The 25,661-nt window shown below is 34.5% G+C and overlaps 1 protein-coding gene across 1 annotated transcript in view; it reads left to right on the top strand.

Moving 5' to 3' along the window:
- Positions 1-15,204, top strand: part of LOC136028653 (uncharacterized) — a 157,064-nt gene extending 141,860 nt beyond the window's left edge. The window contains 2 exon segments of the mRNA XM_065706478.1: positions 5,147-5,393; positions 14,973-15,204. Coding sequence (XP_065562550.1) covers positions 5,147-5,393; positions 14,973-15,041 — 316 coding nt within the window. The 3' untranslated portion in view covers positions 15,042-15,204.
- Positions 15,205-25,661: the final 10,457 nt, after the last annotated feature.

Here is a 25,661-nt window from a genome sequence, read left to right as displayed (position 1 = left end):
AAATTTGAAAATTTTCATATTTATGATGGAATGGCTGTGGAATCATCTTGTTTTTGCAAAAGTCCCAAATCTGTATCTTCCCAAATAGAGATTTACACAATGTAAGCTGCCTTTAGCACTTGTTTCTGGCGGCCAAATCTAGCCTACTTTTCATCTATATCCCCAAAATAAGTAAGAAACTTTTAAACTTATGAGCTTCTTGTGAAATTTGCTGACTTGAGCTCACAAACGGAATTTTATGTTAGTTTGCATCCCGCACAGCAAATTATATGATAGCATTATGAGCTGCCTTCCCGTGTACGTCTGATTAAATGTCAGTGAAACAACAATTCAGAGAGCTGTATTTTTTTTGACAATTTTTTTTTCTTGTTTCAATTGTCAAAGGGCTTAAATTTTATAAATATGTTCTTCTTGTTTCTAACATGAGGGTTTTCTCTGACACAAAATTCACAATGAGAATGAACACACTACCAATCTTCCTGTTGGATTGTATTGCCAATCTCTCAACTGATTTTTGTTGCCATAGTTTTACATCCAACTTTCTTCCCTTCTCTTTAATACTCTTTTCCTCAGGCTCAAGATTTGTCTTTGCTTTCTTTTATTTGCACATTTTTTAAGTGGAAGACATCCCTCACCTTCTTGATGCAGATTCAGACGCTTGATCTGGAAGAGGGGCTTGTTCCTTGTCTGAAATTACCTCTCTGGTATCTTGTGGACTAGTTTTGTCTATTTCCTCACTCTCTGAATCAAAAGCTTTAAGGCTGATACCTTCACCATTCGAACAACTAGCTAACAAATACAACGTAGAAACAATAGGGAAAGTTTTTTCAAGACAATGGAAATTATTTATGTAGATATTTCGGCCCTATGTCCAAGGGCCGTCTTCAGCACAATACAATACTATATATATATATAAAAGAACTTACATCAAATTGTGAGAATTAAAACTGAATATAAAAACACTTATTAAAACAATTTTTTTTTTAAATATAGCCCTAGCATCCTTACTTCAGCGAAGTTCAACCAGGACTGGCGAAAAGAATGAAATGAAGAAATATAAACTCATTCAAACTAAAGAGAATAAAATGATTAGATGCAATTTCTTAAAGCTAATCTTGCTTGTTTAGCAGCCTGTCTCAAAGGCCTTTTCGTAGTTGGTTCAGTACTATTATAAATTGGTTTAGTAAAATATTTTGTTAGATCATTTTTAATTAAATTTGAGTATAAAGAATCTTGTGGTGTGTTTTTATATTCAGTTTTAATTCTCACAATTTGATGTAAGTTCTTTTATATATATATAGTATTGTATTGTGCTGAAGACGGCCCTTGGACATAGGGCCGAAGTAAGTTCTTTTATATATATACTAGCTGTTGGGGTGGCGCTTCGCGCCACCCCAACACCTAGTTGGTGGGGGCGCTTCGCGCCCCCCCCAAGCCCCCCCGCGCGCGTAAGTCGTTACGCGCCATAATAGTTACGCGCCATTGTAGTTGTGTCCCTATGTCCCACCTGTGAATATAGATAGATATATATATATGGTTTTAACTACGTAAAACTTGCGAATATACAACATTCTTTGCTGTCCCATTGTCTTTGCATATAAATAGATTGTCAGGTTTACCGACTCTTGAACATGCAACATATAATGGTCCATGGGAAAACAATCTGTATTCAGATCTATACCTCATGATTCTAATGATTGCCCTTGAGCTTTGTTGATGGTGATTGCTAATCGACCATTCCCTGTCCCGGTGTCCCGGTCGTCATTTACATCCCCCTGTTTCCCCCGGTGTCCCCGTTGTAGTTGTGTCCCTGTGTCCCGGTCGTCATTTATATTCCCTGTGTCCCGGGTCCCGGTCGTCATTTGTATCCCGGTGTCCCGGTCTGTATATACATTCGTTTTTTAGTTTTGTTTTTCTCCTTTATTTTTTTCCTTTTTTTTTCTTTTTTAGCTTATTTAGATTTTTAGATTTTTTAGTTTTTTTTATTAGTTTTTAGTTTTTTTTTCTTTTTAGTTTTTTTGTCCCGGTCGTCATTTATATCCCCCTGTTTCCCCCGGTGTCCCCGTTGTAGTTGTGTCCCTGTGTCCCGGTCGTTATTTATATTCCCTGTGTCCCGGTCGTCATTTGTATCCCGGTGTACCGGTCTGTATATACATTCGTTTTTTAGTTTTGTTTTTCTCCTTTATTTTTTTCCTTTTTTTTCTTTTTTAGTTTATTTAGATTTTTAGATTTTTTAGTTTTTTTTATTAGTTTTTAGTTTTTTTTTCTTTTTAGTTTTTTTGTAGTTTTTACCTTCTTTTTAGTTTTGTTAATTTTTTTTTTACTTGTGTCCTGGTCGTCATTTATACTCCCTGTGTCCCGGTGCTTTGTTGATTGCTAATCGAACATTCCTTTTGTCCTGGTCGCTTTCTCTTTGAGTGTCGTCATTTATTTTTTTCTTTTTTAGTTCTTTTGGTTTTTACCTTTTTTAGTTTTTTTTTAGTTTTTAGTTTTTTTAGTTTTTTACCTTTTTTTAGTTTTTTTAGTTTTTTTAGTTTTTTAGCTTTTTTATTTTTTTTATTAGTTTTTAGTTTTTTTGTAGTTTTTGCCTTTTTTTTAGTTTTTTTAGTTTTTTAGCTTTTTTATTAGTTTTTAGTTTTTTTTGTAGTTTTTGCCTTTTTTTAGTTTTTTTAGTTTTTTAGCTTTTTTATTTTTTTTATTAGTTTTTAGTTTTTTTTGTAGTTTTTGCCTTTTTTTAGTTTTTTCAGTTTTGACGTCACCTGATCCAGTTTTTTCAGGTGACGTCACCTGATCCACGATCCACAGATCCACAGACAACTTATTTTTATATATATAGATAGTTTTTTTTTTTTTTACTTATGTCCTGGTCGTCATTTATACTCCCTGTGTCCCGGTGCTTTGTTGATTGCTAATCGAACATTCCTTTTGTCCTGGTCGCTTTCTCTTTGAGTGTCGTCATTTATTAGTTTTTTCCTTTTTTTTTTTTAGTTTTTTATTGGTTTTTACCTTTATTTTAGCTTATTTTTCAGTTTTTTCCTTTTTTTTTAGTTTTTTTTTATTTTTTATTTTTTTTAGTTTTTTACCTTTTTTTAGTTTTTTTAGTTTTTTTAGTTTTTTAGCTTTTTTACTTTTTTTATTAGTTTTTAGTTTTTTTTTGTAGTTTTTGCCTTTTTTTAGTTTTTTCAGTTTTTTTTTTAGTTTTTTATTGGTTTTTACCTTTATAGTTTTTTTAGTTTTTTAGCTTTTTTATTTTTTTTATTAGTTTTTAGTTTTTTTTGTAGTTTTTGCCTTTTTTTAGTTTTTTCAGTTTTGACGTCACCTAATCCAGTTTTTTCAGGTGACGTCACCTGATCCATCCATCCATCCACAGACAGACAACTTATTTTTATATATATAGATATAGTATTGTATTGTGCTGAAGACGGCCCTTGGACATAGGGCCGAAATATCTACATAAATAATTTCCATTGTCTTGAAAAAACTTTCCCTATTGTTTCTACGTTGTATTTGTTTGTTATGGAAAGGCAGTGTGGTCTTCGTCGCTATTTTTAACAACTAGCTACAACAAATCTAAACTGGTTGATGAGGTAATTCGTTCAAAACGGACTGAGTAGCGTTGGGTTCTGAGTTATTGTACTGAATATATAGTCAAACCCTGATTAATTACGGTTTGAATCCTTGGAATGTCTGACAGTCTCAATTAGAGCCTTCAGCCCATATATGTTAAACAGTACTTCTTCCGTCTTGACGCCATGGCCACTGTTGACAAAACGATTTGACAATCTATGAAAAAAGACAATTTTCTTCATATTTTCCAACCTTTAATTAAATCAATATTCATCATTTTGACAAACATTGTACATTGAATAGAATCTCACCACCATTCACCACTTTCACCACCCCTTGAGGTGCGAGAATAAACTTATCATCTCAATTTATCACGTTCACCGCATTGTGATCAGCATACTTGCCTAATAATCTGTTAATTTGCGTTCGTAATTCAGTAGGAACAACAAATATCTTCCTGTGATTATGCTGTTATTGTTTCACTTCTAGCATTCATTTTTCTACCGGAGGCAACTTATACCCTATGGTGGAAGCCGCGAGATATATGGTTTCCGCTTGACATCCCTCTATGTTAGCCCTGGATACGTTTTTTTTTTTAGCTCGGTTGTATCTCCCAAACTAAGTCAGAGGTGATCGAAATACACACGAGTCGACGGAGATTTTTTCGACGAGTAGAACTGTCTAAAAAAGTGAAAAGCACAAATTTGGCCAGATACGTGGTTTTCGCTTGGCAACAAGATAATTAAATAATGGTTGCATTGCAATGACTTAGCTTTTCAATTATTATAGTAAAGATTATATGCAGCAATAGGACTCTGAATGTTAGGGATAAATACATAGTACTAATCATTTACTAGGTTGCAGCTACCGCAGCAACCACGATTAGGTGAAGATGCAAGTTTACATAATGCAATATATAACAATTGACAAGGATACGGCTCAACTGGCTACAAAGTCAAGTTATGTATTTTTTTTTGTTAATCCTTTCTTATACCATGGTGCTCCTCAGTGATAGAGGGTTGGCATGTCTTGCTAGTGATATACCTGTTATTGGCTTCCAAAGCATTTGAGGATACGAGAAGTTCGGTTCCATATCAGCTATGGAGAGGGACGTACAATTAGGACAAGATTATTAGAGGATAGCTAACTCCAAGGAGGAGGCAAAACTTGTGAAGATTTGCCTCTGCGGAGGCAGACTTGTGCAGAAAACTTGTGGTAGAAGCTTGGTAGGGCACTACCGTACCTCCTTAAGTAAAAACTGATGAGTTGTACGAGCTAATCCCCTAAATTACCTATTTATAATTAATGGATAGAGAAGAAACAAAACCAAAGCAAGGGACTAGGTGCGTGTACCAATTTATCTACATTTTATTTGTTTTAATACATTTGGCTGCGAAGTAATATATTATTTTAAATTTCTTCCTCGGATTCTGGACCAAATTCTTGCTCCTGCAACACTTTTGTTGGCGAAGCCAACAAAAGGTTGTTGGAACACTTCATGCTGCCTAAGTAAAATAAATGTTTCTTTTTCTAAAAATATCAATTTATAAATAACTATAGACGATAAATATATTTTCAGAGAAAACAAGGAGTTGAAAGCCAAACAAGCAAAAATGGCGGTTGAAACTGCCAAGGAAGTAGCTAATGACAAGACTTTAAGAAACAAAGCAGAAAAAGATAGGAGACTAAGAGAAAAGAATCAAAATAACACGAAAAAATTTATTGAAGAAAGGAAGAATTTTGCTGTAAAACAATCCAAGGAAATGGACAAGCTAAAAGCAGCTCATACAAAACAGCTCAAAGATCTTGATAACGATATACAGTTGGTAAGTTATTTCCCTTATCTTTTGTCCTGTGCTAATTTTTGAATGACTTTAGAGGTAAAATTTGTTTAGTTTGGAAACCATCAGACCCTTTCCAATGGTGGGTGGTTAAAGATCTGAACGAACAATACATGATATTGAAAGCAAAAAAAGCGTTATTTCTCGAAGGTTAAAAAATTTTGACCTGCATGCATTTTATTATTATGACAGGGAAAGTGCAGCGGCAATCCTTTTTTTCGCTTTTACGCAACCATCCTGTCCCAAAATTATCAACAGATCACCAGAATCTGGCAATAAATTGAATCCAAGATTGAATTCATTTTTTTTTTAATTAAGATTTTCCAGTCACTTCTTTGTTTAAAATTAATTATAAAAGCAAGAATTTTCAACTGAAGATTAGGAGAAACTTTAAAACTTAAAACAATAAGAAATTATTCAGTATATGAGGGGGGCTATTCTTTCGTTAATTACAGCTCTCTAAGCTAAAATATTAAAGATCTTTGAAAATACTATTTATTCGAATTCACCGGGCCTTGCGTTTCAGGAGTCATTCATACAGAATTGAGACAAAATCAAACTTAAGCGTAAAGAGTAAGGGTTTAGGAAGGGACATTCCTCTCATATACGGAATAATTTCTGTTTGTTTTGGGTTTTGACATAGCTCCAGCTGAAAAAAAACTTGTTTAATCCTAAGCAATTTCGACCATTTTTTAACTCGTGCCCGGAAATCCTTCACCCTCTGTGTGAATTTTCCCCTGGAAACTAACCTGGAAACAATCCACCCCACGGGAAACTATTGTCATGGAAACCCTCCCATTAAATCCCCCCAAAAAAAACCAAACTTCCATATATTTTCCAATAATAAACACTATATGTAAAAAATGAGCAAATTGTATAATTTACAGTCCTTTCTCCAACAACTGTGGAGGTTCATTGCATCCCCAGCGGCAAATTACTATATTAAACTTTTGATTAGGTATATTTGGGGAGAAAAGATTTGGGGAGGGGATAGTTGTCTCCCAGTCTTTTTGGTCACTTTAAAATGGTACTAAAGCTTTTGATTTCTATTCCTTAGCTGTCTCCCGATCTTTTGGGACCATTGGCTCGATACGATCACCCCTGGAAAAAAACAAAATAAATACGCGTCTGTGATCTGTCTTCTGGCAAAAACTGCACAATTCCACATTTCTATACTTAGGAGCTGTGAGGGTGTGATTTTCGTTAAGGTAGCTTGACTTTTTGAGGGTGTTTCCTACCTTTTTTGAAAATCAGACAAATTTTCCCAGAATCCTAGCTTTTCATGGGTGACAATAAACTTAATGAATGTAAATAATCGCCATAATAAGCCGATTCCTTTGGTGTATTAGTAGTTATCAAAATCCAGTTTTTACGCTTCTTTTTTAAACAATAATGGCACAGGTATACCGATTAAAAATTACTATTCTGAGGGAAATTCCAAAGAACAATGCTACATTGAACTCTTGATTACTGGCAGATAGCATGACAACAGTTGATAAGTGAATTTCGTAGATACTCTGACACGGTTTTATGACAACCCTTATCATTACAATAATTCACCTTGATCTTATTCACATTTCCTTCTCGAGAGCCTTCGTCCATTGAAAATATATATTTCTCATTGGATCAGGATCTCTTTTACTTTTTAGCCGCATTGCTTTCTCAACGAACAATTCTATTTTGAAAAGTGTCTTTTATTTGTTTTTACGTTTTGGCGTGCGTACGCTATACTATGTACGCTATACCGTGCAGACATGTAGTGACATCAATTAAGGGGAGGCATGGGTTATTTGTCCCTTATATATTTCTTATCCTTTTAGTATTTTCACTGATAAAACTAAAAAATGACAAATTTGTCTAGCCCCTAAATTTTAAAAATAAATTCCCCTCCATCCTAATTTTTGTGAATGGGCGTTTTTGCATACATACATACATAATGAGGTTATTCGAGACATTTCAGAAGCATCTAGTTAATAGAATTATGTCACAATGTCTGTTTTCATATCATGTTTGTTAAGTTAATAGACAAGAATTTTAAAGAGAAAAAACAAACACCTTTTCGGTGAAGTTGTTTAGTTGAAGCTTCCGGTTGAGGACAATTCGGCTGATGTATTTTTTTATTGTAGTGATAACACAGGTCTGACACCGAAAAGTGCAGTTTTTTATTTATGGTTAACGAAATATCCATGACACAACTCACTACAGCCATTATAAACAAGTAAAACATAATTCAAAGTTTAGCTATGCCTAAGAAACTACATCAAAAGCCTACTTTTTGAAGGAAAGAAGGTACTTGTGTATTATTCACAACACGCTCAATAAGTGAAGTTGGGTTCTTTCGTGAAATAAACGATACAGGTACATTTTATGAGAAAAACCGGTTTCACAGCCACAGAGATCAAACTCAATTTAGTTTGCTACGCATAATGATAGAAGATAGTGTCTGAACATGGATTTTAAAATGAAGATTTTGGATTTGCCAAAGATTGAAATACCTAACTTATACCAATACCTAACTAATAACTAATAATAAAATACCTAACTTAACCTAACCTATTCACCTCTATAAATAAAATATTTAATTAAAATGTACCTACATCGTAGTTTGTTTCACAAAAGAACCCAATTTCACTTATTGAGTGTGTTCTGAATAAAACACAAATACCGAGAATGTCAGCTATTTGATCTTAGTCAATAAGAACAGTGAATGTATTATACGATCATACATCATGTTCTGATCCATACAACTATTAAATAAAAAAACAAGTTTTTTAACTGAAAGTAAGGAGCAGCATTAAAACTTAAAACGAACAGAAATTACACCGTATATGAGAGGGGCTATTCTCTCTTCAACGCCCTGCTCTTTACGCTAAAGATTTTACTGTTTACCAATTAGAGTTGAGAGAAAGAGTCAAACTTTAGCGCAAAGAGTAGGGCGTTGAAGAAGGAACAGACCCTTTTTCGCCGTAGCAAAAAACGTGTTTTTTGCCGTAGCAAAAAAACAGTAAATTTGTAGTCTCCACTATTCGTCGTCATTACCTCTAGGATTTGAATTGGCCAGAGGGGATAACCCGCAAATTTGGCTAGGAATAAATCACAGTATGGCTAAATGGCTTTTTCATAGTTTTGATCGAATGATTTTGAGAAAAAAGGAGGGGGAGGAGGCCCAGTTGCCCTCCAATTTTTTGGGTACTTAAAAAGGTAACTAAAACTTTTAGTTTTTTACGAACGTTTTCATTAGTAAAAGATATATGTAACTAACGAATTAGCTTACGTAACAAACTTCTATATTCGTACATTTTTATTATGTATATGAGAGGGTTCACCCACTCGTCAATACCTCGCTCTTTACACTAAAGCTTAAATTTTGTCCCCTGAATCATAAAGGCCGTAGAATAAATAGTTGAAATTACTAAAAATGCTTTAGCGTAAAGAATGAGGTATTAGGAGGAGGTGAACCCCTTACGTGCTTAATATTTTCCGTTCGTTTTAATTTTTAATGCTACTCCTTACTTTCAGTTGAAAAAACTTTTGCATATTTATTTTTTCATTTTTTTAAAAATAAATCTAGAAAATGCTGCGCTCCCTTTATGGAAATTTTCTTCCCCCATGAGACTTTCCCCCATGGAAAGTATCCCCCACATAACCCCCTCTTATAACCCACATAACCCACTCCCCAAAAACCATTACTATATGCAAACACTGGTCAAAATTTGTAACTTGCAGCCCCTCCCACGGGGACTGGGGGAGTAAGTCATCCCCAAAGACATAGTTATAAGGCTTCCCGACTATGTTGAATAAAATGACTATCTCAGAATTTCGATCCGACGACTTTGGAAAAAATGAGCGTGGGAGGGGGCCTAAGTGCCCTCCAATTTTTTTGGTCACTTAAAAAGGGCACTAGAACTTTTCATTTCCGTTCGAATGAGGCCTCTTGCAAAATTCTAGGACCACTGGGTCGATACGATCACCCCTGAGAAAAAAAACAAACAAACAAATAAACAGGCATCCGCAATTTGTCTTCTGGCAAAAAAAAAATTCCACATTTTGTCGATAGGAGCTTGGAACATGTACAGTAGGATACGCTGAATCTGATGGTGTGATTTTCGTTAAGATTCTATGACTTTTAGGGGGTGTTTCCCCCTATTTTCTAAAACAGGGCAAATTCTCAGGCTCATAGCTTCTGATGGGTAGGACTAAACTTGATGAAACTTATATATTTGAAATCAGCATTAAAATGCGATTCTTTTGATGTAACTATTGGTATCAAATTCCGTTTTTTAGAGTTTTGGTTACTATTGAGTCGGGTCGCTCCTTACTACAGTTCGTTACCACGAACTGTTTGATATCGTATGATATATTGTCTATATGACTCCAAAAGATTTGTTTCAATGGATTTCCTTTTTTCGACAAACTAGGCCAATTTCAATGAAGTTGCCCCATGTTGTTTGAAGAAATCTACTGTTATTCTTTAGATGGTTAAGGCCGTGATTAAGTGAACTTGAAAACATCGAGCTTCAGAATTGAAGTAAGGTTACCCTTCTGTCTTTTAATTCTCTAGAGATCGTCGATTGTCAAAACTTCAAATAGCACCAATTATCAAGTCTTGTCAAAGGTTTTGATTGACAGCTTCCTTTGGTGAGATGCTTCAGCCGAGAAATAATAATATATTTGACAGTGTCTTGCAAAGCTTGGTTACCGACCAAGGGAGATTAGAAAATGAGCAAAAGAGCACTATCATTCTCAAGTACAAAATGCCCATGTATATGCAACTGTGACGGCATGCATAGAATGCATTTTAAAATTTATTGTTTTTTCCACTTTATTTCCTAGGGATAGGCTATTTAAAATACCTCATTTCATTAATTCGAAACTAAACAGCGAACTTAGTTGAAAGCTTTCTTCGAGGATTCTTAGAAAACCAAAGTTTTCTTACAAATTAAATTAAAAAAAAATAAAACTGAAAGTAAGGAGTGACATTAAAACTTAAGACGAACAGAAATTACTTCGTATATGAAAGGGACTGCTTCCTCATGAACGCCCCGCTCTTTACGCTGAAGTTTTTTACTGTTTTAAAAAATAGAGTTAAGAGGAAGAGTCAGACTTTAGCGTGAAGACCGGGGCATTGATGAGGAGACAGCCGCTTTCATGTATGAAGTAATTTCTGTTCGTTTTATGTTTTAATGTCACTCCTTACTTTCAGTTAAAAACACTTGTTTTTATTTAATTTAATTTCTTAACGTTTTTTAATCAATGCATGTTTTGATTTATGCTCTCCACAGATGAATAATTAAAACGAAATTTGGGTATTTATTTTTTTGGCTAAATGGGTTTCTCATAGTTTTGACCAAACGATTTTGAGAAAAAAATAGGAGCGAGGAAGAAGGTATAGTTGCTCTCCGATTATTTGGTTACCTGAAAAGGCAACTAGAACTTTTAATTTCTTACGAATTTTTTTATTAGTAAAATTATTAGTAAAAATAAATTTTACTAGTTAAAGACATACGTAACTTACAAATTAGCTTACGTAAGGAACTTCTGTATTCTCACATTTTTATTACATATAAGAGGGGGGCTCACCCCCTCAACAGTACCTCCCTCTTCACACTAGAGCTTAAATTTTGTCCCGATTTCTTAAGAATGACCCCTGAATTACAAAAGCCGTAGAATAAATAGTTGAAATTCTAAAAATACTTTAGCGTAGAGAGCGAGGTATTAGGAGGAGGTGAGCCCCTCATATGCGTAATAATTTCTGTTCCTTTTAAGTTTTAATGCTGCTCCTCACTTTCAGTTGAAAAAACTTTGTCATATTTATTTTTTCATTGTTTTTTTTTTTAATAATAGTAGGAAATCCTGCGCTCCCTTCATGGAAATTTTCTTCCTCCATGAAAAGTTTCCCCAGCATATCCCTCTCTTCTCAACCCTGCCCCAGACCAAATGAAAACGCCCCTGAAGACGTCTGTACACTTATAAGGATTTAGTTATAAGGATTTCCGACTACGCTGAATAAAATGGCTATCTCAGAATTTTGATCCGGTTACTTTGGAAAAATAATTAGCGTGGGACGGGGGCCTAGGTGCCCTCCGAGATTTTGGTCACTTAAAAAAGGCACTAGAACTTTTCATTTCCGTTAGAATGAGCCCTTTTGCAGCATTCTAGGGCCACTGGGTTGATACGATCACCCCTGAAAAAAAAACAACAAATAAACACGCATCTGTGATCTGCCTTCTGACAAAAAATACAAAATTCCACATTTTGCAGATAGGAGCTTGAAATTTCTACAGTAGTGTTCTATGACTTTTAGGCAGATCACGGATGCGTGTTTATTTGTTTTTTTTTTGTTTTTTTTTTCCAGGGGTGATCGTATCCACCAAATTGTCCTAGAATGTTGCGAGAGGGCTCATTCAAACGGAAATAAAAAGTTCTAGTGCCCTTTTTAAGCGACGAAAAAAATTGGAGGGCACCTAGGCCCCCTCCCACGCTAATTATTTTCCCAAAGACAACGGATCAAAATTCTGAGATAGCCATTTTATTCAACGTAGTCGAAAAACCTTATAACTATGTCTTTGGAGGCGACTTACTCCTCCATAGTCTCCGTGGGAGGGGTTACAAGTTAAAAACTTTGACCAGTGCTTACATATAGTAATGGTTATTGGGAAGTGTACAGGTGTTTTCAGGAGAATTTTTTGGTCGGGGAGAGGGGTCGAAAAGAGGGGGATATACTGGGGGAACTTTCCATCGAGGACTTGGTCATGGGGGAAGAAAATTTCCATGAAGGGAGCGCAGGATTTACTAACATTATTAAAAAAAAAACAATGAAAAAATATATATGAAAAAGTTTTTTTTCAGCTGGAAGTAAGGAGCAGCATCAAAACTTAAAACGAACAGAAATTATTACCCATATGAGGGGCTCACCTCCTCCTAATACCTCGCTCTTTACGCTAAAGTATTTTTAGTAATGTCAACTATTTATTCTACGGCTTTTGTGATTCAGGGGTCATTCTTAATTAATTGGGCCAAAATTTAAGATTTAGTGTAAAGAGAGAGGTACTGACGACGGGGTGAACCCTCTCATATGTGTAATAAAAATATGAGAATAAAAAATTCTTCACGTAAGCTAGTTTATAAGTTACGTATATCTTTTACTTATAAAACCATTCGTAATAAATTAAATTTCTAGTTGCCTTTTTTTATTAACCAAAAAATTGGAGGGCAACTAGGCTTCCTCCCCCGCTCTTTTTTCCCAAAATCATTCGATCAAAATTATGAGTAAGCCATTCAGCAAAAAAAAAAAAAAAAAATTCAAATTTTGTTTCAATTATTACTCTGCGGAGAGCCAAAATCAAAACATGCATTTATTCAAAAACATTCAGAAATTAAATAAAAAAACAAGTTTTTTCAACTGAAAGTAAGGAGCGACATTAAAACTTAAAACGGACACAAATTACTTCGTATATAAAAGGGGCTGCTTCCTCATCAACGCCCCGCTCTTTACGCTAAAGTTTTTTACTGTTTTAAAAAGAAGAGTTGGGAGAAAGAGTCAAACTTTAGCGTAAAGAGCGGGGCGTTGATGAAGAAGCAGCCCCTTTTATATACGAAGTAATTTCTGTTCGTTTTAAGTTTTAATGTCGCTCCTTACTTTCAGTTGAAAAAACTTGTTTTTTTATTTAATATATTTAAAATCAGCATTAAAATGCGATTCTTTTGTTGTAGCTATTGGTACCAAAATTCCATTTTTTAGAGTTTCGGTTACTATTGAGCCGGGTCGCTCTTTACTACAGTTCGTTACTACGAACTGTTTGATAAAGTTGGAGGACAAGCAATATAAACAAAGGCATTTTATTTCAAATGACAATACAATTAAGTATGTAACTACAAAGAAGGATAGAATGTAAGGAAAATGAATTTTCCTGTTACCGGTACTAGACGATTAATCTTATAAGTACGGCTCTTGTATTGGAACCCCCTGTGGAACTTTGGGATCAAAGCATCAATGAAGAATCCTTTCAGCTTGGGAAAAATCTTTTCGGTCCAAAAGCCTGGATTGCGGTCTATCTTTTCAATGTAGAAGTCTTTCTGGGTAAAAATCATGAAAAAGCAAGTATATAGCTGAGTACATTCAAGCTGACTGGTTGTACTTGGTAAAAGTAGTCGTGGCCTCGTTTGGGGTTGACCAGTCCATTCTTTCCAACTTCCATGCAATAGTCCGCCTTAGACTCTTTTCGGTTCTTTATCCACTAGCCTATCCCCAAATTTCTCGCAGTTTCGCAGTTCCATACCTCGCTTTGATTTAATTTTCCCCATGATTTCGGCTTTGTGTGCATAACTTTCCTGAAGGCTCCTGACTATTTCTCATTTCTATGTTTCTTCATTGCATTGAAATAATTTATGAAAATTTCACACTATTAACAAGCAGCTGATTATTCCAGCTTGTCATTTTCGTCTCTAGGGGTTATTATCGGCGATCTGAAACGATTCTTTATGGCAACCGACTTGTAAAAATTTCAGGTAGCTGAAAATATTCTAGGGGACTGTTAGAAAACAGGAAAATACATCAAAAAATGGTTCCAATCATCTTATAGGTTATTGTCTTCTGCACATGATAGTACCAATTTTGTTCCAAAAGCAATATCCTTCATAGAGTACACTTGTGAAAAATCCCTAGACATTTTCTAAGATTTCTAAGCAATTAGAGGAAATAGAACAAAATCCTTTCAAACATTTTGTAGCATCTTCAAGAAGCTATGGCCTGATATTAAAAGCGGCATCTTCCGCCAATGAATACTTGAGTACTTTTTAAATATAAATTTTCAATTTAACATGGGATTTTCGAGTTCCATCAGTTCACTTAATCACCCCCTTAAAAATCGAATCAGGCCGCGTAATAGGTGATTAAGCCGCATATTTTAATTTTTAAACAAGAGCAGAGCCTTGGCTTATACGTCCAGAGTCTTGGCTATGTCCTGATTACCTTTCATTAGAGTTGAATCATCAAACCCATCATATGAAATAAAACTCAATACAGGAGTCATTTGTGCTAGTTTTCAGTTACGTAGTAAATTACCAAAAGAAAGCCAAGTTAAAATCTTTTTTAAGGGAATGAATACCCCCCCCCCCTAAGTAACCTTGGAGGGGGCACAAAGAATGCTGTTTTCTCTCCAATTTTAAGGATTTAAATTCCTCGTTTGACTTCGATTTTCAGTAAGGTGTAAGAAATCTACCATTATTGATCAGTGTTTATTATTTCGTGTCTGTAGTATAATTTTTTGGATATATAATAAGCAAACGCAGAAATCTCACCAACCTGGTAGAAGCCAAACACTCCTTGCTGCGCATGGGCTTAATGTGTTGTATTTCGATTTTGGACTTTTGTGTTACAATGTTAGTCAAAAGTTTATTTTAGTTGTTGGTGGAGTAGTACAAAGTATTTGAATGAGACTTCCAGGGTTCTTCTATGACCCTAAAAAGCATGACTATCCTAGCGACTGTGAATTTGATTTCACTTTCAATATGTTAGCTTTTTTTTACTGCTGGTTTTTCTTTCCTTTTCTTCTTTCTTTTTAGAACATTGAAATGTACAACAATGCGGAAATTGAATACAAACTCGCTGGCAAAGCTGAGTGTTATGTTTGAGCCTCATAACCCATATGAAGACTGTGATCCGTACACCTTACATTCCTAGAAGTTTGCTGCAACTGTTTTTCTTTAATCTGATCCTTGTGTGCCAATAATTCTCAGTGTCAATTTGATTACTTTGTATATTTTCTTTGAACTTAAAATATGTTTCCAAGCCTGATTCTTTCTTTCTTATTTTCTTATGGAATTTCTAACTAAGAGGGTCACTAGGTATGGAAAAAGTATTATCATCTATTTCTCCATAGGACAAGAAACTTTTCAAAAAAGGCCAATGATTTAAATTATCTAGCTTATTTCATTACATAGTAAACACAATACCCTTCTGCCGATTCTTTTACAAAAGGTATTCCTTCAAGTGGGCATGGACACGGTTTTGTGGACTATTATAAAAGGGTTTCTGTCTTCATTTCCCATGGAACGTCACGAATAATTTTCTGGAAGGAGATGACCTTAAAAAAGATCCTGCTGCTTATTCAATCATTGTTTTGAAGCTCGTTCTTCTAATGATGTGGTACGAACATTTATGAATATTATCTTAGCGACAGATTTTGGGAGAATGGTAGATTGCTCCAAAGTTTCAAAGTTTATATAATCGGAGTTTACGACAAATCTTAAGAGAGTCAAAGCTCATTTTACTCCATTCTTTACCGAACATTCAATCCCCCATTCTTAGTAGATATTTGGCTATTTCTTAGAAAACAAAAAAGAGAGACATCTCAACACTGCTCAAAGCCAGAAATGATATCAATTCTACAAATAAATGCAAGCTCCGGCACTGTTCAACCATATTTTTGGCTATAGTACGTTCCTTTTCTTACGCCTCAAGTTACCACACCCACTTTTTTCATGTAAAAATTTATTCATACCGGCTTTACTATTATTTCAGAAGTGAAAATTGCGAAACATGTATTACTGAATAATAGGGCACGAGAGATTACACACAACTTGATTTTAATATGCAAGGCAATGGTTTGTAAATCGGGCATAAGTATATCATGCAATGATAGAAACAGGTAAAAAAAACAAAGTATCTATGAAGAAAGAAACAGGTAAAAAAACTAGGATTAATATGTACATAAATTACTGAGACAAACGCAAATACCTAAATTTTATCGATGTTGGCTATCATCATTGTCATAACCTTAGCAGTATTTATTGCCAGGACGTGGTTTCACTCTGCTGAATGTTAATCTAAAAAATAATACCTATGAGAAATAATACTTTACTTTACTGTTAATTAATAAAAACGAATTCAACTATCCTTTTTAATTCAAAAAATATGCAAGACTTAGTCACCTATAATAATCATCTTCATAGAAAATATTTGAAAGTTATAGAAAGTAAAACAGTTAAAATAGGGATGAAACCTTTTAATTGACAGGGAACAGATAAAAAATTATTTAACTGGATATTTCGAACACATATACAGTGTTCAGAGTTTTACTGCTGATTAGGAACACTGTATATGTGTTCGAAATATCCAGTTAAATAATTTTTTATCTATTCACTGTCAATTAAAAGGTTTCATCCCTATTTTAAACTGTTTTACTTTCGTCATGGAAAGGCAGTGTGGTCTTCGAAGTTATCTTTGAAAGTTATAGGCAAGACATTCCTTGATATTTTCGTCAATTGATTTTAAAAAAAGTCGTAAAATAAATTTTTATTTTAACTTTATTATTTAACTGGATATTTCAAACACAAATACAATGTTCATCATAAGCAGTAAAACTCAATTGATTTTAAAAAAAATCGTAAAATAAATTTTTATTTTAACTTTATTATTTAACTGGATATTTCAAACACAAATACAGTGTGTTTGTATACAGTGTGTGTTCAGCAGTAAAACTCTGAACACATTTACAGTGTTCAGAGTTTTACTGCTGATGATGAACACTGTATATGTGTTCAAAATATCCAGTTAAATAATTTTATATCTGCTCACTGTCAAAAAAAGGTTTCATCCCTATTTTGAGCTGTTTTACTTTCGTCGTGGAAAGGCAGTGTGGTCTTCGAAGTTATCTTTGAAAGTTATAGGCAAGACATTCCTTGATATTTTCGTCAATTGATTTTAAAAAAAAATCGAGAAAAGTAAACGGCTACATTGAACAAAAAATGAGCAAAAATTGAATCAAATAATTAAAAAAAAAATAACCATCAATAAATAAGGGAAACCCCAAACGAAAACAAATTACAATAAATAACTGTGTTAAACTCAAAACAAGCAATAACTAAGATGAACGGAGGTGAAGCCCCTCCCCCCATGCCTTCTGAAGACCAGAACATAATTTGTGCTTTTCTGAAAACAATCTTTATTTTGAGCTGAATGTTCCTATTTCTCATTATATCGGAAAAAAAAAATCTTAAACAAGACTATCGAACAAACCGACAAATGAGTGTGGATTGACAGTTTAATATATTTATTCCTTAATCTAGTCGAGACTGTTTTACTAGGCCATCCTAGCCCAGTTGATTTTTGCACTGGATTTAGGATTCTTTGTCCGAAAGAGCGAGTGTTCGAATCCTAGTGTACAAAATTATTTGGTTTGGGAGGGGATAAGTGACATGACTCTGTAAGCTCAGCCATAGTCGACCCAGTTCTAAATGAGTACCTGGAGAAATCTGGGGAAGGTAAACAAGAAGGGTGTGTGAAAGCACAGGATGGTTGGCCCCCAGCCCTCCATTGCATTTCCTGGCTGAAGGGCCAAAAGACGAAGATCAGCACCACTGGTAGGGACTGTAAATTCCAATGCCGTATTCTTTACTTTTACCTTTTACCTTAGTCCTAATAAATTTAGATTTATTAAAATTAAAAAAGTTAAAACGCTTAAAATGTGTTTCGTCTTCGGTAAATTACAAATTATGTTGTGGTCTTCAGTAGGTGTGGGGGGGGGGCAACAGCGACAACCCCAATCACCTTAGCTTTTGCTAGTTTTGTCTTTGGCTAACTTATTTATTGTAATCTCTGTTCATTTTGGGTTCTATTTACTTATTGATGATTATTTTTTGGTAGCTTTATACAAGAAAAATTATTTGACTTTATTTCTGATCATTTTTGGTTTAATGTAGCATTTTACTTGTTTCATGGGAAAAGTTTTTAAATTAATTTCTGTTCGTCTAATCTTTTCCATTAGAAAACGAAAGATTTTATATCTCTTTGCGTTTTTTTTTATAAGATTCCATAGTTAGGCTTACTATTTGTATATTAGAAAAAATTTTCAACAGTTTTTAAAAGCATACATGCTTTTGAAAATGTGGACGCACATAGTATTGTTAAATTTTGTTTTACACATCCGCAAGTTTTCCTGAAGAATAAAACTTAATACCCTTTCCAGAAAATTGTTTCTATGCTATTTGGGCAACCTGGATGTAAATTCACTATTTTGATTTGGTTCAATTTTAATACCAGAAGTAGTATTAGCAGTAGCCTTTATGTTTCAACTTAATACCCTAATTTGTTCTTGAGATATTGCGAAGATGTCTCTTTTGCTTCCAACCTACATATAGTGTCTTTTGGTTTAGTTTTAAAGCAGCATAAACTTTCCGTGAAAGTTCCTAATTTATTCCGTATTCTAGAGTATAAAATATATCCTTTATACTCTATTCCCTAGCAGAAGTAATACAGGGGCAATAGGAGTACTGTTAGACATACCAGTAGTTGTATTAGTAGTAAATATAGATGGTAGTCATGCTGTGCCTTTTTGGTCTAGTACACCATCGCCTCCTCCTGTCCTGATTGTATTGTATCAGATTAACGACGCTTCTTGACTACTAAGGTCCCTGCGTCGGCCCTGTAGTGCATTGCTGCAGCATGATTCGATCTCTGGGTCCCGTATTACCAAGCTAAGGTCAAACCCACTGCGCCACCACAGGACCCTCCTGTCCTGATAGTTTGAACTTAATGTAAATAATGACGTAATGTAATAATTAATGTATATAATGAACTTAATGCTTTAAGTCGTTTCTGAGATACTTTTGTCAAGCTTTAGATAAATAAAATAAAGAGGTCGACATGAGTTTTTTTTCAAATAGCAGATTAGATATATGTTTTAGTTCACAGCTCCCGTAAGTTTTCCGTCAAAATCTGCAATTTTATTAAATAGTGAATTACTTGTGATATATCTATATCTATATAAAAATAAGTTGTATGTTTGTGTGTTTGTCCGCTTATGACGTCATCATAAGTATATAAGACTTTGTATATGACGTCATTACAAGTATATAAGGGGGCGATTCAAAGAGAAATTTCAGTATAAATCCTACAATGGCAGAAGAAACAGCCGAGGAAGCTGCTCAAAGAGTTAATTCAAAGAGAAATTTTAGTATAAAGCCTACAATGGCAGAAGCGCCAAACCAACAGCTAGTAGTTCTATATATGTATGCATATATAGTTCTATATATGTATGCATATACACCAACAGCTAGTAGTTCTATATATGTATGCATGTATGTTTATGTTTATTTCCCGTCATATTGCAAAAAAAAATACAAAACTGACGGAGTAATACGAGAAAAAAAAATGAAAAGAAAAAAAACACACTTCTAAAAACGGAAACAAACTCAGCATTTATAACGTGAAAAAACTATCGGAAAACACTTTGCAAAGTGCTACTACTGCCCAGGTGTGTTATATAACGCTAATTTAACTCTTCTACTATACGCACTGAACTAGCTACTCCATAGCGAGTTGACAAATTTGCATTACTGGTCCATAGAGGCTATCTAGGCAGATATTTTGCATATTTGTAAAAACACTTCTTTATGTTGTTAATATCTGTCTGCGAGAAAAGAGACCAAAATGAGGCAAGTGCAAGGAAATGAGAAACTACAAAAGCATTACATAAAGTAGCAAGGGACGGTTAAACTTGAACTTCAGCGCTACCAACAGGCCATATGCTTTCTTAGTTTTATTCGTAAAAACATCTTTAAATAAGACCCGTGTCGATCGGAAATTTTTTTCAGTTGGGACTCCAAGGTACGTAAGACGTTCTTGGTCTTGAATGACGTGCACACCAAGAGATACAGCAACGGAATCTTGGCAACGGCGATTAAAAACTAGAATCTCACTCTTGCTGTGATTAAAGTTACGTCCAGTACGTCATCTGCGTAATTTACTAATGAAACGTGTATTCCTTTAAAAATACATGTCATTAGGGATTTTGCTGGGGCAATATAAAATTAAATATAAAAAACAATTTTTTGAACTGTAAGTAAGGAGCGACATTAAAACTTAAACCGAACAGAAATTATTCCGTATATGAAAGGGATTGTCCCCTCCAAAACGCCTCGCTCTTTACACTAAAGTTTGACTCTTTCTCACAGCTGACCTTAAAGGAAGTCATGAATCAACTAAAACAATGCTATTCAGCCATCTCTTACAGATGTTTCTGTCACTCTACAATCTGATGGAAAAGACCTAAGTGCTAATGTTCACCATAAAATTCGCCAGTGCCCGTCAAGGATACCACCGATCTTTGATAGAACTCGGTCTGCTGTTTACATTTTAATGGAGAATGAGAACTTACCTTCAAGTGCTTCCATCATATGCTCCTCTCTAGACAGTTCCTTAAAGTTCGGTGTCAAAGTTTTCCAAAGCTCACCTCTATCCAGTTTAATTCATAAGCTTGCAGCAAAGAAGCTCATTAAAGAGCTAACCTACAAAAATCTGGGTAACAGAGGCAAAGAAGGAAATAGTAACCTAGGGTATTAAATACGGCACGGTTTCAAAGCATACAGCTTTTACTGCAGTATATAGACTAAGTGAAACTCGGCTGAACAGCTTTTGGCCCACTTTCAAAACTCGCGAGGTTTCACTGGAAGTAGCAAGAGGCTTCCATGATCAAAAATACAAAGAAAAACGGAAAAATTATATAACGAAAGGTTTAACTCAAGAGCCTTTGAAAAAAAATCAAGGCTCTGAAAGGAAAAGAAAGCGAGAAAGAAAAGAAAGGCTGCTGAAGAAAATCAAGAGCTGCTCCATTTGCAGGAGTTTTTGTGACTATTGTGCGAACTCATTTGTATTCTAACACCGCCCTTATACAATAAAAATACCCACGTGTCAAATAGTTAAAATAAAAAAAAATAATTTCAAAATTTTCATGTATTCTTTCGCTTGAATTAAAAAATTAAAACTATTTTTCAGACACTATAAATATTTTCGCAGTTTCTAGTTAAATAAAATCATTTTACATAAAATTTTTCAGGAATTATTCTAGTTTCAGTTGACAAATCAAATTTTTTGTTAAAACCCCAAAAAGTTACTGCATTTTCCGTAACTATGTCTAAAATTTATTGCGACTGAGAAATTTGGTGTATTGAGTAAAATCAAGGAGAGAGTTAATTGTCTGGATAATAAATACGGATAGTTATAAGTTTGGATAAATACACAGATAAACACACTATTATAATACAAAATTAATTAATAAAACAGTTAAATAAAATAATACACAGAAAAATACGCAGTTGAATAAATATACCGACAGACCCTTGCTTAAATATGCGTAAAAGTTAATAAAAACTGCATAATAATTTGAATAATACAATAATTTTCTTCTGCTTTCATATTATCTTTGAAATGAAAATTTATAATCCTAAGTGTAGCAGTTATTTATTATTAGCATGTATTATTGCTTAACGGTTTTATATACTTAATTCAAAGTACGTGGATTTGACATATACTTCAAACAATGGCTTCTCAAAATCAACCTCAGGACTCTCAGTCTAAGGATTTTATACCAGAGTGTAGTCAACTTAGGTTCAGATCAGACGAAAATGATGAAGACTTACCCTTGGAGTCATGCCAAAATGAATATGTAAAACTGTGTCCTTTCAATATTTTGGGGTCTTGTCGTTATGATGAAAAACATTGTTTTTATATTCACGGTGAAATATGCGAGTACTGTGACATACCCTGCATACTACCTGGTAATGAGCAACATAAAACAAAACATATCAAGGAGTGCATCCTTTGGCATGAAAAGCAAATCAAATTGGCGTTTGCTGAGGCCCAATCTCAAGACAAAGTTTGTGGTATATGTTTGGAAAGAGTTTGGGAAAAACCTTTGGCTAGTAGACAGCGTTTCGGACTTTTGCCTAATTGCAAGCATATATTCTGCATAAATTGCATCAGATCTTGGCGACAAACGAAGACTCTTTCAAAGGAAGTCGTTAGATCTTGTCCAGAGTGTCGTATTCATTCTGACTTCGTTTTTCCAAGCACTTATTGGATCGAGTCGAAGGAAAAAAAGGAAAGGTTAATTGCGAAATATAAAACAACCTTAAGTAATAAAATTTGTAGATATTACAAAAGTGGACGATACAAATGTCCGTTTGGTAAAAATTGTTTTTACCTTCATGACCTTCCTGGTGATAAAAAAAAAATGATGAAAAAACAGGACACCATCTACATCCAGATATATCAAATCCTACACAGGGGTATTGGACAAGGTGGCTCTAATAGTGAACTTCTTTTTTGAATTATGGACTATTTTATTTTTAACTATGGGGCGTGATCGTATCTTACTAGGTTGCTAGCTACCGCTGCAATCCGGATTACTATGGGCTGCAGTTTGCTTTTACTATAGTGCAAATCCAGCTACAGATATGATATTACACAGGAAAAGCCTTTGGCTTTTCCCTAGTTAGGATAGCAATAGACGAACCACAGGAACTCAGCCAGCAAAGTCAGTCAAATAAGGAACCATAATTTTCTTTTTAAGTCGCTAGCTACCACTGAAACCCTGATTATTTAGATTTCAATGATTTATTTAAAGTGATTTTTCCAATGCATAATTTCTTTTCTGAATATTTTAATGTGTTTCTTATTATTTAATATATAGATGTTGCATCATCATGCAAAACAAAGAGCCTATTAAGTACGTGTCATTATGGGGTAGAATTGGGTCCTTACTGTAACATTATAGCTGACATAACAATATACCATTTACTTTTTACTTCATATATCGTTCTAGCCTAAGATTATGATAACATTCATCTTCTTGTATATGATGATACTCGTTCTTTCCATTAGAAAATCATTTATTTAAAATTTTCAGGAATTACTCTAAATTCAAATCACAAATCAAATTTTTTGTTAAAACCCCCTAAAAGAATTGATGCTTTTTATATAACTATATCTACATGCTTCTTATAATGTTAAAAATACTATTTCGATATTCCTATGCCAGATGATGCTAATTACATTTTTTACTAAAGTGATTTTCCAATGCCCAGCTAGCTGAGGAGAAAGAAAAAACCGAAAAAAATGCCGTCGATGTAAAACGTCCTAGATCAAGCCACTTTTCTTATTTTCCATGCCTATGAATTTTCCTCGTTATTCAAGCCAAGGAGCAGTAAGTTTCCTAAATAGGGGTTACGGACAAGTCGATTCGAATAGTATATCTTGTGTTTCCATCTGATTTAATTTTTATGAATTACCAGCTGTTAGTGTGGCACTTCACCCCCCCCCCCCAACGAGCTTAAGTTGTTAAGCGCCATATTAGTTTCGCGCCATTGTAGTTGTGTCCCTGTGTACCACCTGTGAATATAGAAAGATATAAATATATATGTTTTTAACTACATAAAACTTGCGAATATACAACATTCTTCGCTGTCTCATTGTCTGTGCATATACAAGCCTTATATACTTATAATGACGTCATGTGCAAACCCTCTTTTTACAAACAAACAAACATGCATACATACAACTTATTTTTATATAGATAGATAGATAAATAGATATATATACACTATAAATCAACTACGTAAAACTTGCGAATATACAACATTCTTCGCTGTCCCATTGTCTGTGCATATAAATAGATTTTCAGGTTTACCGACCCTCAAAAATGCAACATACAATTGTCCATGGGAAAAGCAATCTGTATAAAGATCTATACCGCATTTTTCTAATGATTGTCCTTGAGCTTTGTTGCTGGTGATTGCAAATGCTAATCGAATTAGGAATTACAATCTTTTAAATTGAAAAGGCAGATCCGTTGGAATCATGGGAATGCGAGGAATAAGAACAGCCTCACCCTCAAAAGGCCCTGTCAAGACTGTTCCTTCTAAAACGTTTTCCATTGTTTGTTTTACGGCAAGTCGCGTGCCATTGCAAAGCTTTGGTGGGTTAATATTTCGTAACAGTATTATTTGTACGCCTATTTCTAGTTGTAGCGCGTGTGGTGGAAACCCTGGGAGATCCAGGGAATTTAAAAATTCAGATGGATAATTAACCGCTTCATTTGGTTCCAGAACTGTGTCGACTGACTTGTAGATTACTTCCTGGTTTCGAATCTTGGTCAAAATAATATTGTTGATTTCGTGGACTTCTTTATTCTTGGCTGCCAATATCGCACGTTCTCTGAGCCATTTATGATTTTTATAATTGGTTATAATACTCGGAAATATCTTTTCAGCCAATTCATTTTTGGACGTCACTAAATTACAGAATTCAGCAGGCAGTTGTATACGTCCTGAAATTGAGTCTACTGGGAGCTTTCCGTTTCCAATTGCCAGCAATTGATCTGAAAATATTTCACCAGAGTCATCGTTTTGCAATCGGACACACATATTTATAGTTAGTTTTAATGTCTTTACGAGTGCCCATAAATTAGAACTTTTCAGGCAAGCATTCATTTCGTCCGCAGGGGTTGATCTAGGTATTATAGGTAATGTTTGTCTGAAATCTCCCGCAAGCAATATTAATTTGCTGCCAAAGGGTTTCGAATTTCCTCGCAAATCTCGTAATGATTGCTCCAGAGCCTCGAGCGATTTTTTGTGTGCCATTGTGCACTCATCCCAAATAATAAGTTTGCATTGCTATAATACTTTACCCCTTCCAGATGATTTGGAAATATTGCACGTGGTAGTTTCTGTAGAATGCAAATTCAGAGGCAATTTCAAAGCGGAATGAGCAGTTCTTCCACCAGGCAGCAACGTTGCGGCTATTTTGGACGACGCAATTGCCAACGCTATGTCATTTTTTGATCGAATTGATGCCAAAATCCATTTTATTACAAACGTTTTACCAGTACCTCCTGGCGCATCCAAAAAGAAGATTTCTCCAACGTTGTTTTCTACACAATGCATTATCTTATCATAAATGACTTTTTGCTCAGACGTTAACTTAGAAATATTATTTTGTACATACGACAATAGATCACTCGTGTTGTAACTTTGTTCACGATCCAATTCTGCACATGTTGTAACAGCAGCGTTACCATTAGGTGAAGGCATTCCCAAATCTTGAAGAGGTTTTTTTTGCCGTACATACGCACAAATCTTCAATAATTACTTAAGTGTAGTTATAAATTTCTGATGTAAAATCAAAGGTCATATCTAAGGTCTCAAAACGTTTTCGATGGAGTATATCCTCAGCCATTTTCGATTTATATTTCTCCCATAACTCTGTAGGAGCTGAAGGATAGCACGATGTTAGTATGATTCCAAACAATACACAAATTTGACTTGGAGTTGACGTTTCGCACGCGTTATTGATGCAGTTATCCCAGTGTTGGTCATTCTCCAATAAATTCAGAGCTTGGCATGTAGACATAGACATAGACATAGACATTTTTTATTTTCATCCAAAACATATAAATTAAACATAGAATTTACCAT

The sequence above is a fragment of the Artemia franciscana genome, chromosome 7 (genome assembly GCF_032884065.1).
Source record: "Artemia franciscana chromosome 7, ASM3288406v1, whole genome shotgun sequence".
Lineage (NCBI taxonomy): Eukaryota > Metazoa > Arthropoda > Branchiopoda > Anostraca > Artemiidae > Artemia > Artemia franciscana.
The sequence above is the reverse complement of the archived record's forward strand: the minus strand, read 5'-3'. Positions and strand labels throughout refer to the sequence as shown.